The sequence below is a fragment of the Melospiza melodia genome, chromosome 11 (genome assembly GCF_035770615.1).
Source record: "Melospiza melodia melodia isolate bMelMel2 chromosome 11, bMelMel2.pri, whole genome shotgun sequence".
Lineage (NCBI taxonomy): Eukaryota > Metazoa > Chordata > Aves > Passeriformes > Passerellidae > Melospiza > Melospiza melodia.
Genome location: NC_086204.1, coordinates 13,059,668 through 13,078,168, shown reverse-complemented (window position 1 = coordinate 13,078,168; position 18,501 = coordinate 13,059,668). Strand labels below are relative to the sequence as shown.

Below are 18,501 nucleotides of genomic sequence, written 5' to 3'. Positions count from 1 at the left end.
AGTGCCCAAAAATGTATTCTCAAAGAATTCAGATAATTCTCAAAGAGTTCAGGTAATTGTATAGTTTTATTCAACTTCATTGTTTTAGATAAACTTTAAGAAAACCTCCCTTTCTATTTGTTTCAGTAAAGGGTAGATTAATGTTCTAGATTAAACTTCTATAGTGTAACACCTTTGGTTATTTACTAGAATGTTTTAGTAACTATTATGTTATTTTTCCTCAAAAAGCCAAAACAATCTCATTTTGCTTGTGTTTCATGTGCATACAGGCCTCTCACAGGCTCTTAGTAGTACATAATTCTTTTGTATGTGTTTTTAACTTATTTTTGTGGCTGTAATTCAAAATACTGTAATAGACTTTGTTAATTTTTTTAATTGATAAATGAAACATTGCATTTCTTCTGGTTTTTGTTGTCAGTAACTTCATATTTGAATGTATTTCCTGATCAGCCCTGCATGTTCTGTTGTATTTAAGCAATTGGCATTTTCCAAATTTGAATTTGTTGCTTGTTTCCTCCTGGTGACAATGTTTCTTGCTGGATATTATGTTGAGGAGGATTATGCATTCCTTTCATATCTGAAATCTGTGTTCTCTATGTTTGTGAGAATGAGTTATTAAAAACCAGTAAAAGGGTTTTTTTGTGTATTAGAAAGGTAACAGTTATGTATAAGATGGTATTATAGCATATATGTGTAATTTGTCATTACCTAAGATGGTGCATTACTGTAAGAAAGTCCAAATATTGTTTCCTTGCCTTTAATTGTTCTTTTCATTTTTAATGCTGATTAATTTCCAGAGGAAGATTCCTGTTCTTTCCAGGTAAGCTCATTGTATGTTTTTAGGTATCTAGAATTAAGACATTCTATAAAGAAAAATTTGGGGCAAAATGCAACAAAATATGTGGAATTGATTAGATCATATCTTCTGCTTCAGTTACTGTCCAAAGTTCTGTTCAGTTGAATTCTTAGGTTTCTGTAAGTATTTCTCAGCTGAATTTCTAACTCTTTCTAGTAGAAGAAATAGTGTCCTGACTTGCCATTCAGTGCTTTTTCTTGCTCTTGAATGTCTGCTGCACATTTGCATCCAAGAGTAGACATGGCATATTAACTTGTCTGCAACCTCCCATCATCATTCTGACTGTAATTAGAAATATTAATTTCATTAGTGATTTATAGCTCAGTAAGAATTGCTTATATGTTTGTATTTGCTGCCATTATTTTTTTAGATTTTTTTAAAACTTTGTCCTTGTTGTCAATATATGAGCCCAAATATAGTATTCAAACATTGTAGCAAAAATTTTAAGGTAGTCTTAGTTTTTTACACGTTGATATTCGTGTTTGATTACACTGAATACAGTTCTAATGTATGGTGTTTCCAGGCAATTTGGAAAAGGTTATTTTTTTTGGTCTAACACTGCTGAGCACTGGAATGCATCTTACAGGACCTAACACAGTCCTTCTTTTAATCCATATTAAGATAAAATACTGTATTTTTTTTCTTCTATATGAGTAGATAATGCCACTATAGTAATAAAGTGGTTGAAATTAAGCATTGGCTTTATTAGGAATATGATTAAAAACTGTTTGAGAGCTTTGTTAAAAGGAGAGGCTTGCCTTATGCACGTGCTTCTTTTTGACCATTGTGTCATGATTTCTTGCAGTGTTCTTGTGATGCTCTTCTGGTCTGAAACCCCAGATGTGCCCTGAACCAGGGGTGGTAGGGAGCACCTGAGTATCAGTACCAAGTTATAGTGTGGGGTGTGGCTGTAAAACACTGTAACACTGTAAGAGCCATGAATAGCTGTAATTTACAATATGTCAAAGACCTGAACAGAGTTCACAAGCAGTTTCTGTAGATGATGGATAATGTTTCTCTGCCCGTTCTGCAGATTCATATAATAAAACTGGGTCATTTCACCAGCAGTTTTCAGGACACCTCATTTCTATCAGTTTCTTTTGTCAATTTTGCCCTGCTCTGAATGTTAACATGCAACACGATTTAAATTGAAAGTTTTATGCTACTAGGTAACAAATTAATGATTCCTTATCTAGGGACATTGTTCTTCAAGCTTGGTGTAAAGGCACTCCGTGAGGAATCTTACCTGAAACTAAGGAAACCATCATCTGCCTGTGCCTTGGAATACCCTTAGGGAGATAAGTACTCTGTCCTTTTTCATCCCTCTTCCAAAATGATGGTAATGACTTCTACAGCTAGCAGGTAGTAGTTATTTACTTAGTAGAGAGGGTTGAACACTATGGGTGTTTAGACATTACAGACAGTTCTTGTTTCTCTTACTCAGGAGTCTCTGTTAATAATGTTAAATATGAAGGTTAATGTTATGTTAATATATAAATTAAATAATGTTAGAGCAGATTATGTCGGGACTTGTATAGGTGAGTGGAGTTTAATATTTGAAGATATGTAGCTGGCTGAATTTCATGACAGCAACAGCAAATATATTCTACATTCTCTTTATTTGAGTTTATTTACATTCTCATTATTTGAATCATCTGCTCTGTCTACATGAGCAAACTTGATACTTAAATGCATTTTGACATCAATAATGGGTGTTGGTCTAATATGAAGGTGTGGATAGAAAACCATCTTGTCAGCCTAGTTACCAAATTACTTTGCTGATGTTGTAGTTGTGTTGACTTTTGAGGTGAATCCCTTACATGTCACCTCCGTGTCTGTGTGTGACTTTCCCACCAAAATCAAACAGCCCTCTGAGGAATGGACTTGAAACTATGCCAGCATCTTCGGACCCCTCTCCTTTTCAAGTAGAAGTGGGACAGAATTGTCAAATACTTCATGTGACACCCTGATACTTGTAACAAATGACTGATAATAGCAAACATCCCAGACCCGCTGGACACACTCTTGGTTTCGTGAGCTGGAGTCGGCTTGTCTTTGTCTAGATCCATTGGTCTGAGTAGGGCTGTGCATCGGGGAGTTCTAAATTCCTTAAAAGGTGCATTATGATGAGATAAGGGGTGCTTAAGGCTAAGGGTTTAACCTAAGTCCCCACGATCCTAAGTGGTGAGTGATTGACACCCGTTTGCTAACGTGGTGGGAGCTGCGGTGCCGCTCTGTACCTCAGGGATAAGTTCCACTGTTGGTAGGGACAAAAAGCTGTTCCTGCGCAGCTGAGGTTTTGGGGGAAACAGGGATGTCACAGGAGCTGGGGAGATGGAGATAAGCAGCAAGAGGACTGAAAGATGGAGGAGTAAGAGCACAGAGAACAGACTGATACATGGATACAGCCATGGAGACTTGTGTCTGTATCATGAATGTAATGGTATGTAATGGACAGTTGTAGCTCCTTAGTGATGCCAGTCATCAACAGCGGATGAATTTATAAGCCACAGAAAACCCAATAATGCCAGCAACAATCTAAAAGATTCTCTCCACTAATGGGCACGCTGCTATGGGGAAGCTGATCCTGTTATCTTGTTACTTGCAGGCGCTGTGGTGAAGCAGAACCTGGGATGACCTGCGCTTTTGAAGGTGTTAGAGCTTTCATAACCTAAGTTTAAAGCTTGATAGTAAGAAAGAAGAGTATCTGTCTCCAAGCTGGATCATTATTGTGGATGATCTCTGTTTGTGTACTCTAGCTCTAGAACTGTCAGGTATATCCCGTACTAACTGCCTTCCTTTGGTCCTTTTTCCCGGGCGCCTCAGCAGCTCCAGGAGGGAGGAAGCGGGGCCGGGTGTTTCGATTCGGGAGGGACGGGTGATGCTTGGGGGGACCGGATGAGAACCTGAGGTTCCTGCGGGGCCGCGCTGGGTGCTTTAGCCCGTGGCGTTGTCAGGCTGGGGGTGCCGAGTGGCTGAGGCTGTGGGGGCCGCCCAGCGGCGCCGCTGCCCGGCTCGGCCCGCACTTCCCGGCGCTGCTCTCCCGGCTCGGCCCGCACTTCCCGGCGGTGGCCCCGCTCTCCCGGCTCGGCCCGCACTTCCCGGCGGTGGCCCCGCTCTCCCGGCTCGGCCCGCACTTCCCGGCGGTGGCCCCGCTCTCCCGGCTCGGCCCGCACTTCCCAGGGCGGGGGGAGCGCCCCGCGCACGTGACCGGCGCGCGGCCAATGGCGCGATCGCGTGATGCGCAGCGCCAGCTGCGCGCGCGGTGGGGCTGCGCAAGATGGCGGCGGGCGCGTGAGGGGTGGCGGCGGCCGCGCCGGAGGGACGGAGGGAGCCGAGGCCCGAAGGGAGCCGGGAGGGGCCGCTGGTGCCGCCCCCGGGGTGCGATGGTAAAATGACCCAGGCGGGGAAGAAGAAGAAGCGCGCCGTGAACCGCAGCATCATGCTGGCCAAGAAGATCATCATTAAAGACGGCGGGACGGTGAGGCCGGGGGCGCGGGACGGCCCGGGGGACGGCTGGCGGCGGCGGCGGGCCCCGGGCTGCGTGGCGGTGCGGGGCCGGCCCCGGACGGGCAGGGCCCGGTCCGGCGGGGGGTCGGTGGGCCCGCGGGCCTCGGGCGGCCGCGCCTGTGTCGATAGCGGTGCCCTCACGATGGCCGCGCACGGCAGCTCGGGCCGGTGTTCGCGGGGCGGCTGCCCCAGAACACCTGTGAGCGCGTCGGGCCGCTTTGCTCCGCCCGTAAGCGCAGTTCGTGCCTCGTGTGGGCCGGGTTTGGGGTCCGGTAGCGACTGCGGCCTCAGGCGCCGGGCCCGGGGCACGGCGGGTCGTTAGGGCCGGCCGAGGTGAGCGGGGCATGGCCGAGCCCACCCGCGCCGAGCGCGGCTCCCCTGAGCGGCGGCTGCGGGGCACGGAGCGCTGTGCCCCTGGCAGACAGAACCGAGAGCGGGACTGACACCAGCGCCTGAGCGGTTCCGCAAAGGGCGCCTGGGAGAGAGGCTTTGTGGTTCTTGCCACTGTTTTGCTTCCTCGTAAATACGTAAATTCGAAGAAGAAAGGAAGTTGTTAAGTGTTTTGGCTGCTGGAGCTTGGAGCTGGTTTGGGTGTGTTTTCTGGTTTTTTTGCATTGATGGGTGCCATTACTTCCAATGTATCATTGCCCCTGGATTTTTTCCACTTTGTAACACTATGTAGCTTCGATGTGCCCTGTTCTAAATACATTGGCTTTATTTCAAATAAAGAGACGTCTTCACAGACTTCAGTTTGTCTTTTTGGAACAGTAATGGAGAAGAGACAGGTGTGAGAGTCACTGTACTTGTTCATCGAAGTGGCCAACTGGCTGGATTACTGAAGTGTTAGGAAGCAAAATTAATTCTGGTATTGGTTGTTGGTGTTTTCCTGGATGTGTTTCTGCTGTTTTTAAAGATAGAAATGCACGAGATTACCTTGTACAGATGTTAAATGCAAATATTTTATGTTGAGTAGTACAAGCAGAGTAAATGTCACTCAGTGCACATGGTGCTCCATAATTTCTCTGGGAGTATCATTGATTAAGATACAGTGTGGTTCCAAGCGTCCCTAACCGCTCAACTTTAACTTCCTTTTGCCCAGAGAGGAGAAAGTATGTTACAATAACTGCATTCCGTGATGCTTTCAGTACATCATTCAGTGCCTCCAGTTTCAAAAGCTGAGTGCCAACTCCCATGAGTTCTGTATTATTCTAATTTTTGGAAATCACGTAAAGATGAGCCATAAACATTACATGAAGGTATGTAGATTGTTGTTAGGCAACAAAAACTTCCACTTGTGATACTTTCTGCCTTCAAATAAATGTTTGGGAAAATATTTGTCTTAAATACATATTTTTAAGTTATGATGTTTGATATAAGAGTGTTCTTTATAGCGACAGCAGAAACTTAGCGCATGGAATTTTTTAATATTTGCTGGAATGTTAAGCTGGACTTCAGTGTCCTCAGCTGCTTCATTTGTTACCCAGTGTGGTGTGTGACATTGTGGGAAACAGGTACCTGGAAATGGCCCCCGTGTCTTCAGTGTTTGCCACTGGCAATCCAGTCATTAATCAAGCATCTTGGTGCAAACTTTCCAGCCTGATTGGTTTCTTTTGGAGCTGTTTGACATCAGACCAAATCGTGTGAGCCAGAATGGGTAATGTACAGATGGTTAATGAGACAGTGGCACAGGCAGAAAGAGTTTCTGATTGGAAACCAAAAAAACCCCCAAACAAGCAGAAAGGAAAACCCACCCATTGTTTCTGCAAAGCCTCTCTTCCCACTGCAGTTTCTGCTGGCTCTCCGTGACAAAAGAGTGGGTGGTGCAGGAGCTTGGGTTGCTGCTTGGTGATATTTTTGTGTTTTTCTATTTGCAGCTTTAGTAGCTGTGTCACAGAAAGAATGTGTAATGGTGTGTTGTACTCAAGTGTGTGTTGTCAGATTTCACCAAAGGAGAGGCAGTAACACCAGTGATGTGGTTTCATGGAATCACAAATGGTTTGGGTTGGAAGAGACTTTTAAGGATCATCTATTTCCAACCCCCTGCCATGGGCAGGGACACCTCCCATAGACCAGGCTGCTCAAAATCCCACCTGGCCTGCCCCTGAGCACTTCCAGGGGTGGGGCAGCCACAGCTTCTGTTTCAACACTTCTTTTTCCCCAACAATTTTAATTTTTCCTTCCTTTATGTATTCATCTTGTGTACAATGATGCATTTTTGAAGCAGGCATGAAATGAACTAGAGATTAGGACTTCATTTGGTACTTTTTTCCTTTCCAGCAGAGGAGCAGCAGCTGTGGTCTTACGCACAATACCTTTGTTGCTTTTGTGGTTATTCTGTTGTTGTCAGATGTGTGTTCTCGGGCTTGCCTGGCATGTACACTTTTTATCAGTGGCATGAGTGACAGTACAAAGTGTTTGATTAAAGGCATCTCCTCTCTAACCAGAGGAAGAGGCATTCTTGGAGCCCTGTTTGTGCAGCAGGGTTAGCCAGGCACAGATGTGCTCTGCTCTGGCTGCAGGGGACACAGGAGGGTTGCTGTTACTGTGATGGGAACATCTCAGTTCCAGCTTGTTCTCACAAGGACTCTGCATCTTTTCTTTCCAGTCTGGGGCCTTGTGCTTCGGTTGCACTCGTGCCATTGCACTGCACCGTGCTGGCCCGTGAGGAGAGCTCAGGGGAGGTTTGAGGGGTACAGCAGGGCTGGGCACCCAGCACCTGCACTGCACCGTGGGCTCTGAGAGCCTCAGGCTGCCACTGAGACCCTGGGGGCTGAGTGCTTGCAATGGATCTTAATACACTGCCCTGTGACTGCTTATCCTCCCCGTGCTCTCTGCCTCAGAAGCACCACTGCTGCTGATAGTTGCCACCACCTTTAAAAATGAATGTAGAGGCAAGGATCTCAATGGGACTGAATAACTTCTTATCTTTTTTAATAGATAAGAACAAATAACAGTGCCTGAGATAAGTGAGCACTAGCAACAGGAAAGCAGGGAAGTTGCACCATAGTGATCTAAGTGTCACTTGTGCTTGTCGTTGTCAGCGTGTTGGGAAGCTCTGTGGGACAGCTCCCAGCTGGGTGCCCTGGCAGGGGCAGCATGAGCCGGCTGAGGCTCTAGGGCAGCAGCAGCCACTCCTCTGCCTTTGTGCTGCCGTGGGCCTTGGTGCCGCTGCTGGGCACAGGTGGAGTCACTGGTGTTTGCTGGGAACGGGGTGCCCTGACCCCCACGCTGGGAGCGCTGGGACGGTTTGGGACACCTCCCTCACTGTCTGCCAGGCCTGGGGGGTCACCAGCCAGCAACATGACAGGGATCTATCAGAGTGAACCTAATTTCATGAGACTGAGTCAAACAGCTAGCATTGATATTGCAGTTTGTGCAGAGCTGGATGAATTTTTAACCCAAAGCTAAAATAAGGATTGTGGGTGGAAAGGGAAAGGAATTGTGGGAAGAGAGGATAATTATAGCCACTCTCTGTACCTACAAAGACTGTTAATTTACATCCTTGGGAGAGTGGGCAGAAAAACAGCAGAAATATCGGTATGGTGTATCTCTATTTACTGAAGAGGCCTTGGGAAAGAAAAATAGCACAGTGCTGAGCTGCTTTTGTATTTCACCTTTTACAGACTGTTATGGTTACTTTTGAAAATTATCATATTGATTAATTAAAAATTATCTTATGATCTTATTTAGCAATAGGAGTGAGTAGGCAGTGAGGTTCTCTGTATTTATTTCCTACATTTTTCTATGTTGGAAATATTGGAAGTATTACCTAACTGCAAGTTAAAATTGTGTAGTATTTGAGGCTGGAAGGCACCTCCAACATCCCTAATCCAACTGCCCCAGTCTCTTACCCCAGACAGGGGCAGCTGGAGCAGTTTGCTCAGGGCTGTGTCTGGTGGGGTTTGGAGGTTGGCAGCTCCACACTTCACTGATTAGCCTTTTTCAGGAAGGGTTGCTTTTCTGAGGTTCAAGTATAATTCCTTGTATTTCAGTATATGCCTGCAGTCCTGTCACTGACACTTCTGAGAAGAGTCTGGCTCTTGTATTTACTTCTCCATGAACTACTTACACACTGGGATTGGTAAAATCCCAGTGAGCCTTCTTGGGAGGCAGCTGAGGTCCTTAGCCTGTGTGTGTGCTCAGTGTAGGTGCCAGGTCTGATCACATCAGGGCCACTCTGTTAGTAACTCACCTTTGTACAAAAGCAGCAAAGCAGATGTTAAGGCAGTGCTTCCAAGTTGAAAGAACATGTATGAAATTTCTGAGGAGTTATTCATGCTGCTTTCATATGAGAATAATTAGTGAACCCTATCCTTAATTTGCAGATGTTGAACTGTGGCATGTTGTTTGACAGCATTTACAGAGTCTACAAGATGAGCAGGTTTTCCCACCCATTCTCTTTTTGTTCTCTTCAAAAGCTGCTTCTGATTCTACCTAATCACTGAGAATTTCAAGTTTCTTTTGTTAAATCTTTTATCTGCATCTCTTCCTGTATTTGAAGCACACTGTAACTGATAGGCCTGCACTCAGTATTTGGGAAGTGATCAGTGCTGTTCCTCAGATTTGCTTCTGGTGTTGATGATTTTAGTTTCTCTCCTGGTTTAGAGCTATGTTTTGTATGGAGCAGTGGTGCCTTTCAGTAACAGAAGAGCTGTTTGATAGGCTGGGTGGTGAGACTTGGGATAGCTGAGTGAGCACTGAAACTGGATTCCATGTGGCTTTGTGTCCATGTGTACACTTAAGCACTTTTAAGGAAAACTAACTAGTTGTCTGAAGAAGAGTCTCTTTTCCCTGTAACATCCTTGTTTCCTGAACTGGCAGTGTAAGTGGTTTATATTTTTGAGATGGCACTGAAGGATTCTGCACAGTAAGAGTAGGACACTTCAGGCCATTCGCATCAAAGGGTTAAAAAAAGGAGGCTTATTCCATACCAGTTAGTTGGGTAACTATTCCCAAGTTTTGAATCCTGTTTCATTGTTAATTGTTCTGTTTATAGTGTTCAAATGCATTTCTCATGACTCTTAATAGATGATCAGATGTTTTAATCACCTGTCTTTTCTCTTATTTCAGCCTCAAGGAATAGGTTCACCCAGTGTCTACCATGCTGTTATCGTGATCTTCTTGGAGTTTTTTGCCTGGGGACTCCTGACAGCTCCCACTTTAGTGGTAGGTGATCCTTAGGAGCTTTTTCTCACTGTTTGGGAGGTGGGACAATTACTGCAGAGGCACTGAGCATCTTCTAAATTGCGTGAAATGAAAATTACATATCACTGAGCTGCTCTGTAGGGCAAGTAAAAAGTTCTGTATTTTTAGATGGTATCAGAAATTTCATTTATTTCATTATAGCAGAGTAATGGTGTAGCACAGCTATTTACATGTAAGTCTGCTAACACTCAAGCTTACATGTAAATAGTTTCTGATTGAAACCAGTAAGGTGGTAATGAAATTATCTTTCCTTTCAAGATACCATAAAATATTGGCATATTACAAATGTAAGGACAAAAATATACTTGAAATGTGGTAACCAGTTACACCAGTCTGTTACATCAGTCAAAGCATCCCCATGATGAGTGAAACAGCCGTACCAATGTGTTTGTATCAAGGTACTTTCTCATCTAGTTGGTTGCTTTTAATTTGGATTTAATTTATGAGTGATACATGATGACAGATTGAAAGGAGTGAAGGCTTAAAAATCTCCCAAGCCAGCTCCACTTTAAAAGCAGTCTTGGTGCTGCTCTGAAAGCTGATGTTACCCATCAGCAGTGTCTGGGGTATGAACTGCACATCATCACTGAATAGAATCCCTCTCATCTAAACACAAATCAGACTGAGACAGCTGCATTTCTGGATTCTGCTCACCAAACTGAGAGCCACTTCAGGATGGGGACATCTCTCCTCTGTTTCTCCTCGGTACTCAACAGATGACACAGTAGCATTTGGAGAATCTGGTCAGAGATCATTTTCTAGGTTCTCTGTGTTTATTTATATTTCAGGCACTGAAATCTAAAAATGGCTTCCATGCAAATTAAAAACTAGTCACATTATTTGTGGTTTGCCCTTTTTTCTTCTATTTTTCCTCTGTGTTCTATGAAAAATAAAAAAAACTGCTGTGCATCATAAAGTTGGATGTATCATGAGCAATATTTGTAGTTCATATTGTGTAAATTACTGTATTCATGTTTCCTCTCCAGGTTTTGCATGAAACCTTCCCAAAACATACATTTCTAATGAATGGTCTAATTCAAGGAGTAAAGGTAAGTTGACAGAAGTTAATCACAAGTACAATTTAAAGTGAATGGTGGGAGGAATGTAGAAATAAATGCCAACTGAGAGAAACAGTCAAGAGGTTTTTCAATATGGCTTTCACAGCATGAATAAAATGGGAATAAATAACTGCTGAAAGTGCAAATGTGCCTCTTTTTACTTTTAGTAGGGTATTGCCTGGTCTGTATCTACTGTTTGGGTTCAGCAAATAAAAAGGTGGTTCCTCAATCCCAAATGATGCATGTGGTGCTGAAAGTGGGTAATTTTTCACTTGGAGTTTGTTGCTCCAGTAGACTATAAAGCACAGCTCAGGAAACTGCTTGTATGACTGGATCATCTGCATTTTGAATTTTGTGTAGCTCTGAGATTACAGATCTCAAGTTTTATGTGGTCAGACGTGGGATAGAAGATCAGTGAGGCCACATTGCCTGTGGTGCATTGCACCGTAGCCATTGGCTTGAATGGAACCAGAGCCCAGGCTGCTCTCAGGCCGTGCTGTGGTCAGCTACCCCAAGTCTGAGCTCTCAGTTCTGACTTCACATGTTTTGTTCCATCAGGGCTTGCTGTCGTTCCTCAGTGCCCCACTCATAGGTGCCCTGTCTGATGTGTGGGGACGGAAGTCCTTCTTGCTGCTAACAGTGTTTTTCACCTGTGCACCAATACCACTCATGAAGATCAGCCCGTGGTTAGTAAATTGTTTCATGCCAGATTGGCTGTTGTTTTTCAAGGTTGCTATCAATGCTTGTGTGTGTAGCATTGTGATAAAATGTTCTTTTGTGCATCAAGGAAGGTTGAGGCTTTTGTATTATGTCTGTGCAAAGCTTGGGAGTACAGTCAACCTGAAGCAGCTGCCGTAAGGCCAAAGGCCTTGGTCAGAATTTCAGTAGCTGCTGATTTGGATCTGTGTGCTGTAAGCCCTACACCCAGCACGGCTGCCAGAGCTGGAGAGCACTGTCCAGTGAACTGTGTGGGTCTGGATGGTGGCCACAGTTCTCACTCAGCTGCCAGCCAGCAACACCGAAATCAAAACCTTACCCAATGTGGGTGCATGGGGTAACCATTTGTAAGGTACAGTGTTGCAGCACTTTTACACTTTTGTTTCTCAAGTTCTAAAATCGACCAGCTTCATGCTGTGTGCACCCTGCTGACCTGGTAACTGGCTGGAACACTGCCCAGGTAGGGCAGGAGTCAGAGCCCTGGGCTTGCTCCTGAGCCATGCTTTCCTGAGGGTGGAGCCTGCACTGACACAGCACCCAGGCACCTCCATCAGCCTTTCCCGTTTGCTCTCTGTCACACAGGCTGCTCATCCCTCTTCAGAAGGAGCTTGTTTTCTAAGTGTTCACTAAGGTTTCCAATGCCCAGTGCTAGTGTCTACAGCATACAGATATGGCTGATGTGGAGGCCTTTCAATGACCAAGTTCTCAAAACAGAGGTTTTTAATTTGCTTTGCGCCCTAGACCAGTTAAGTTTATTAGCTGAGCCCCTTGTTTCTCAGTAGCACTTAATCACGGCAGCTTTTTGTAGATGTTACAAAATCGTGCTGCTTGTACTTGGTGCACATGTGTTACACAATTCTATCAAGACACAGTGACATTGGCTTTATCCAAGATTATCTCAATGAATTTTCAAGATAGGTTGGACACGGTGATTTACTGTTTAACTGCACTTGGATTGAATAGACTGTTTATTTCTGTTTAGTTGTTCTAATTTTTTTATCATGTTCTTAGGTGGTACTTCGCTGTAATCTCTGTGTCTGGAGTTTTTGCAGTGACATTTTCTGTAGTTTTTGCATATGTAGCAGACATAACCCAAGAACATGAGAGGAGCATGGCCTATGGTTTGGTATGTATTGTTTGGGCTCTTTTCCTATGATATTCAGTAGTAAGCCCTTCAGTTTGTAATGCTTTTCAAAGCTGTGGTTTTGTTTCTTCTGTGGCAAGTTGATTTTAATTTGGAGTCAGTTTTTCCTGTTTAATTGTTCCTGTCATCCAGTCTCTATCTCTTGAATATTCTGCTTCTAAATGAAACAAAACATGGCCTTGTCAAAAACTGTCATGCCTGTTTTAAGGGCTGTTATCTGCCTTAACAGTGTAATTTGAGGAGCTTTAGTTCTTGTTGTATTGTTGCCCACTCTGCTACTACTCTGTCATTGTTTCAGAAGTCTCACCTTTTGTTCTGGAACTGCCATTGTGTGATACTGGACTGCCCCTGCCTGTGTCTCCCCTTCTGAGCTGCAGTTCAGAACAAACATAGCTGAGTTACTTGTCTGGTTGAAGTTCTTACAACTCTGTTATCTCTGTTTGTCTCTTATCTCCTGACAACCTGCCGGGTCCTAGGAGCCTTGACAGCCTCATGTTATTATGGATTAGCAAAATCATTTGTTGTGTTTAAGTTACAGAATCCATTACCATTCAGCAGGAAAAGCTGAAAGCAATGGATATAGAATGAAATCGTTTCTTGGTGCCTATACACATCAGAGATTGAGATGTTGAGAAAGTTCTTTTAGTTTTTAAGCTAATATCTTTCACAAGGCCAGCCAGTTAACTGACAACTACTGAGTTGGATTAACCAGCATATTGCATTTAATATACCCTTTATACACGTACTTTTTTTCATTTAACAGGCATTGCCTATTTCACTAATATGAACATTAGATACAGCTCATTGCTTCCCAGAGGTATCAGCAGAATCTACAGTTAATTAAACCTAATGATGTCAGTACATGCAAGAGTGCTGTGAGCCTCACATTGCTGTCCAGTTATCAGAAAATCTTTCTTAAAAAATTGTGATTGTCTGAAATGAACAGCTGCTCCCACATAGGCACAGGGAAAAGGTTACTTTTAATCACTGCGTGATACTAATGGTTAGGCTTCTGACAAGGAGGAAATGTGGGTAATAACACCACTGACTAGTCTCACTGCAAATCTTACCAGCTGTTATTTATTTCAGGTTTCAGCAACTTTTGCAGCAAGTCTGGTCACCAGCCCTGCTATCGGTGCCTACCTCGGCCGAGCGTACGGTGACAGCCTGGTGGTGGTGCTGGCTACAGCCATCGCCTTGCTGGACATTTGCTTCATCCTGGTGGCTGTGCCGGAATCGCTGCCAGAGAAGATGAGGCCAGCGTCCTGGGGAGCACCCATTTCATGGGAACAGGCTGACCCCTTTGCAGTAAGCTACTTAAATTGGGAAGATTTTATTTGTACATACTGAGCTTTGGACGCAGGCAAGAGATTGAACTTACAATAGTTCAGGCTTGCAACAGAAAGCCTTCAATTCCTTCAAGCTTGACCTTGCTTCACTGCTGATCCTTTTGCTGACAATTTTGCTAAACATACAGAAAGTTCTTTGGTGGTGCTGCATAACAACTTCATTAATTGTCAGGCTTTTCAGAGCCCAGCTAGGGATGCTTTCTGGAAATAAAGGTGGAATGTTTAGTAATTCTTTTTTCTTGCCGTAGTCCCTGAAGAAAGTCGGCCAGGACTCCATTGTGCTGCTAATCTGCATAACAGTCTTTCTTTCCTACCTCCCAGAGGCAGGCCAATATTCCAGCTTCTTCCTATACCTCAGACAGGTAATGTAACATTTTGGTATGAATTCGAACCAAAGTAAATTTACAAGACTTAAGAAAGTTTTCAGTATTACTGAACTAATATGGAAAATAAAGATAACTCATGTAATTTAGAAGCTCCCAGCAACTGATGTAAGTTGTTGTTCTGTTTCTTTTAGACATGCAAAAAGAGAGGAAAGTGATGAATGAGTTATAAAGCAATTTCCTGTATTTTGCAATTATTTGCATTATTCTTGAACTATGAGGTTCAAAATGTTAAAATGGTGTTATTTTTTGAGGGAACAATTTAATTGTTTTCTATTTATGCCCCTTTATTTTTATTTATTTGTTTGATGTAATGGAAAAGACAAGGAACTGAATAATACTGGTCTTCTGCATTGTGTGTTCCCTCGCTGGGGCTTGTGACATCATGATACATGGTTTATGGTTAATAATCAAATTGCCTTTTTTTTAATATAGATAATGGGATTTTCATCTGAAAGTGTTGCAGCATTTATAGCAGTTCTTGGGATTCTTTCCATTATTGCACAGGTGAGTTATTGCTCTGTGTGTCACTGACTTGGCAAGCTGAAAAGAAGGAAGCACTGTGGAGAATGGAGAACACTGTGGTTCCTTCCATAAATGTAACTCAGCTGTTTCTGTGTCAGTAGAGAACTACTGATCTCTAGAAATTGGTTAAGACTCTAACTTAGATGAAAACACTTGACAACAAGTGTTTGGTTCATTAAGGGAAAACTAAATCCTTTGTGCATCAGAGGGATGATGGTTTAATCATGTAACTTGCTAAATGCTGCCTTTTTTTTTTTTTTTTTGGTAGAGGCAAATACTGCTTTTGAAGAACACTACTTTAAAATAATATTTCTGCATGTATTTGACTTTGACAATAAAATGTTTCCAGGTGTTGTTTTTTTAATTCATTAACTCATCAGCTTACTTGTGTTTAACCTTTAAGAATGTTATATTTCTGACATTTTACTTTTGCCCTCTCTGTTAGACAATAGTGTTGAGTTTGCTGATGCGGTCCATTGGAAATAAGAACACCATCCTGCTGGGCCTGGGGTTCCAAATACTGCAGCTGGCCTGGTACGGCTTCGGGTCAGAGCCATGGTATGCACATTTCCCTTTGCTTGGACCCATGCAGGGCTGGTGTGCACTGCATCCCCGCTCCAAGGGTGCGAGTGCAGCAGAGCCAGCCCAGCATGCCTGCGCTGCCAGGGCAGAGCTCAGCCAGAGCAGTGACTGCAGGCTGTGTTTTGCAGGATGATGTGGGCAGCGGGCGCTGTGGCTGCCATGTCCAGCATCACTTTCCCAGCGGTCAGCGCCCTGGTCTCACGAACTGCTGATGCCGACCAGCAGGGTAGGTTTGCTCCTGCTTCTTGGAATTCTAGCTGAGGAATACTGTGCAGACAGACATAATGGGGGCTGGCCTTAGTGCTCATCAGCCAGGCTGAGTCTTGGCAGGGCAGCCCAGATACCTGAGCTGAGGGCACCACATTAAATCCAAGCTGCTTGGAAGGTGCACTGTGTGTGTACTACCTACTTCTGCTGCAGAGGGAAAACTCAACAAAGCCTTACAGCTGCAAAACATTCAGCAAACTCAGTGCACTGTTCTTCACTGTTGCATGCAGTGCTCTCTCTCCTGTGTGAGACAGCGTGCATATCCTGGCCTCTGAACCAGCTTGGCATGGCAGGCACTGCCACTCGAATATATGATAATGACAGGCTCTTTGTGCCCCTTGTTCACTGCTACCCATAGTGCAACACCATTTAGAGCTTTCCTGCTTGCATTAGTTTCAAGTCAATTAAAGCATTAGAAATAATTATATATGTATAACTACAGATAGAGGAGAACATGTATTTTACTTTTCCCAGGGGTTGTTCAAGGGATGATTACAGGAATCCGAGGTTTGTGTAATGGTTTGGGACCAGCGCTTTATGGATTTATATTCTATATCTTTCACGTTGAATTGAATGAACTGCCCATGCCCGAATCATCATCAGGGAGTAGCGTGGTTACACAGTACCATTTACAACAGGTATGTTTCTTTTGTACTTACTGCTTCCAAAAGAAGTTAGGAAGGGCTCCTGTGCTCATCAGTTCTCCAGTTTGATGCTGTGGTACATTTTCTTCAATGGAGGGTGTAGAAAGAGGTTCCTAAGTCCCTCTAGGGGAGGGCTGCTTCGCTGATCTAATTGCATGCACCAGTTTAGTGTAATTTTCAAATAGCTACAGCTGACACTCATAGACAACTGTGACCCTTGTGAGGAAAATACCTTGAGGGAAGGATGGACAGATAGCAGTGGTGAATGTTTCTGGTTTTTGTTGTCCTTCTGCTGAGGTTTTTTTTTTTAAATTGAGTTTTTGGGGAAACTCAGCAGGAAGACCTTGCACTAGAAAAGGAAGTTGGCAAGCATTAGTAAGAATAATGTGCTCCCTTGTCCTAAATCTTAGGATGTAATGTTCTGTCACATACCTTCTCAAAGCCTGCACTGTATTCACTGCTGTGTCAGGCAACAGGGCTTGAAAGTGGGTAATTAGCAATTGTAGGCTGTTAAGGTGCCTGGAAAGGCTTGCTAACACTTCGTTGTTGGTTTCAGAACTCCATAATTCCTGGACCCCCATTCTTATTTGGAGCGTGCTCTGTGTTGTTGGCACTACTTGTTGCCTTGTTTATTCCTGAACATACCAACCTAAATGTAAGATCCAGCAACTGGAAGAAACACTGTGGCAGCCACGGCCATCCCCACAGCCCACAAGCTCCTGGTGAAGCTAAAGAACCATTACTGCAAGATACAAATGTATGACAGAAATCCAGGAAGACCGTTTGGACTCTTCTTTCATCAGCAGTCTGGGATACACATTCCAACTCCATCAAAATGTAATTTCTTAAGGTAATCTTAAGAAGCATCTCTCTGCATGAAATCTGTAGGAACTGAAACAGGAGCTTTCTCCAAAGATGTTGCCATGAACTAAAATCTTACTTGCTTTTATAAACAAACTGTTACATACTTGTCTCTTGCCATGAAATACTGTTACTGCTAAACTTTCCATTCTTAGTTCAGAGACAAACAATAGTCAAGGCATGAGCATGTGTCCTTCTGTTTCCTTATGGTGGTGAGCTTTAATTCTAGTCATGCTACGTCTCAATGAGACAGACTGGCATCCATGTGGACCCATTCGTTTTAATGTTGTAAAATCTTGGGTCAGCTGATTCAAAGCCTTAATGTAAATGTAAAGTAGGGAGGTGAATTGGTATCATTTCTTTTAAAAGTCACATGGCAGGTTTTTTTTAAGTTTGTACTAATATAAAAATCACATGAGCACGCTTGCTGAACAGTAAAAGTTATTTTTATGTAAGTGCATTTACTCTTTCTATTTTTGAAGAAACGGTTGTATCAAACACTTGTTGAAATACAAAGTGGGTGTTTTGGGCCTACAGATTTTATTACTGGCTCCAAAGCTCTGCTTTCCTCTGTACCGTTTATTGAACCACTCTATTTCTGATGTTTGCGTAATCATCAAGGACCTCAAAACTTGAATAACAGACTGAACTCTATAAGCTGATAGCCTTGAATCTGTCGTGTGCTATATAGTGGCCTTTGAGGACTGTCACAAGAACCCTTTTGCATTACAGAGCTAAAGTTTTAGTCCTAAATTTTCAGGACCCTTAGTACAGAAGAGAGCTTTATACAATTACTGATGTGAATTTCTCTAAAAGTGTATATTTTTGTGTCCAGTTGTATTATTTAAGTGTTCCTTTGTATAAATTTGTGTATAAAGTATTGTATAGGTTTAAAATGTTTTCATCTTGTGGTTATTGCTTAATGCTTTTTTACCTTTGAACATTCACCATGGTTGACCAAGAGCAGGAAAAATAATGTAAATATACTGTTAATAAAGTTGAATATTTTAATGAATTTTTAAATAATGTGAATGTCTCTTCAAACCTTAAGTGAAGTTCAGTAGTTGCATGTGTGTTGTACTTCAGCAGGTGGAAAAAGTCATCTGGAGTAGTGATCCAGCCTGGCGCTGTATGTATTAGCTAAAGCAGCCCTGAGCACAGTGGAAGGGTCCCTGCTGAATAACAGCACACTGCCTGCAGCTGCTCCTTGTGTCCTGGGGCCCCAGTGGACCAGGACCAGCACAGATCCAAGGAAGCAGTCAGTGACTCAGAGCCAGCCTGGCCAGGCTCCCTTTGGATTGCAGTGGCCTGGGAGGGGCTGCCACTCTCCCGTGCCAGCAGCTGCTCTGCACGGCAGGATGGACACAGGTTCGGCACCGAGGACTGCAGGAGAGGAGCTC

The 18,501-nt window shown here is 43.6% G+C and overlaps 1 protein-coding gene across 1 annotated transcript; it reads left to right on the top strand.

Annotated features, from left to right (window-relative positions):
* Nucleotides 1-4,151: 4,151 nt before the first annotated feature.
* MFSD14A (major facilitator superfamily domain containing 14A) lies at nucleotides 4,152-18,116 on the top strand. Its single transcript, XM_063165613.1, has 12 exons — nucleotides 4,152-4,337; nucleotides 9,437-9,532; nucleotides 10,558-10,620; nucleotides 11,188-11,315; nucleotides 12,358-12,472; nucleotides 13,580-13,798; nucleotides 14,088-14,201; nucleotides 14,658-14,729; nucleotides 15,193-15,305; nucleotides 15,458-15,555; nucleotides 16,071-16,234; nucleotides 16,797-18,116. Exons 1-12 carry the CDS (start codon nucleotides 4,251-4,253, stop codon nucleotides 17,001-17,003), a joined length of 1,476 nt encoding a protein of 491 aa, XP_063021683.1. The 5' UTR covers nucleotides 4,152-4,250; the 3' UTR covers nucleotides 17,004-18,116.
* The last annotated feature ends 385 nt before the right edge of the window (nucleotides 18,117-18,501 follow it).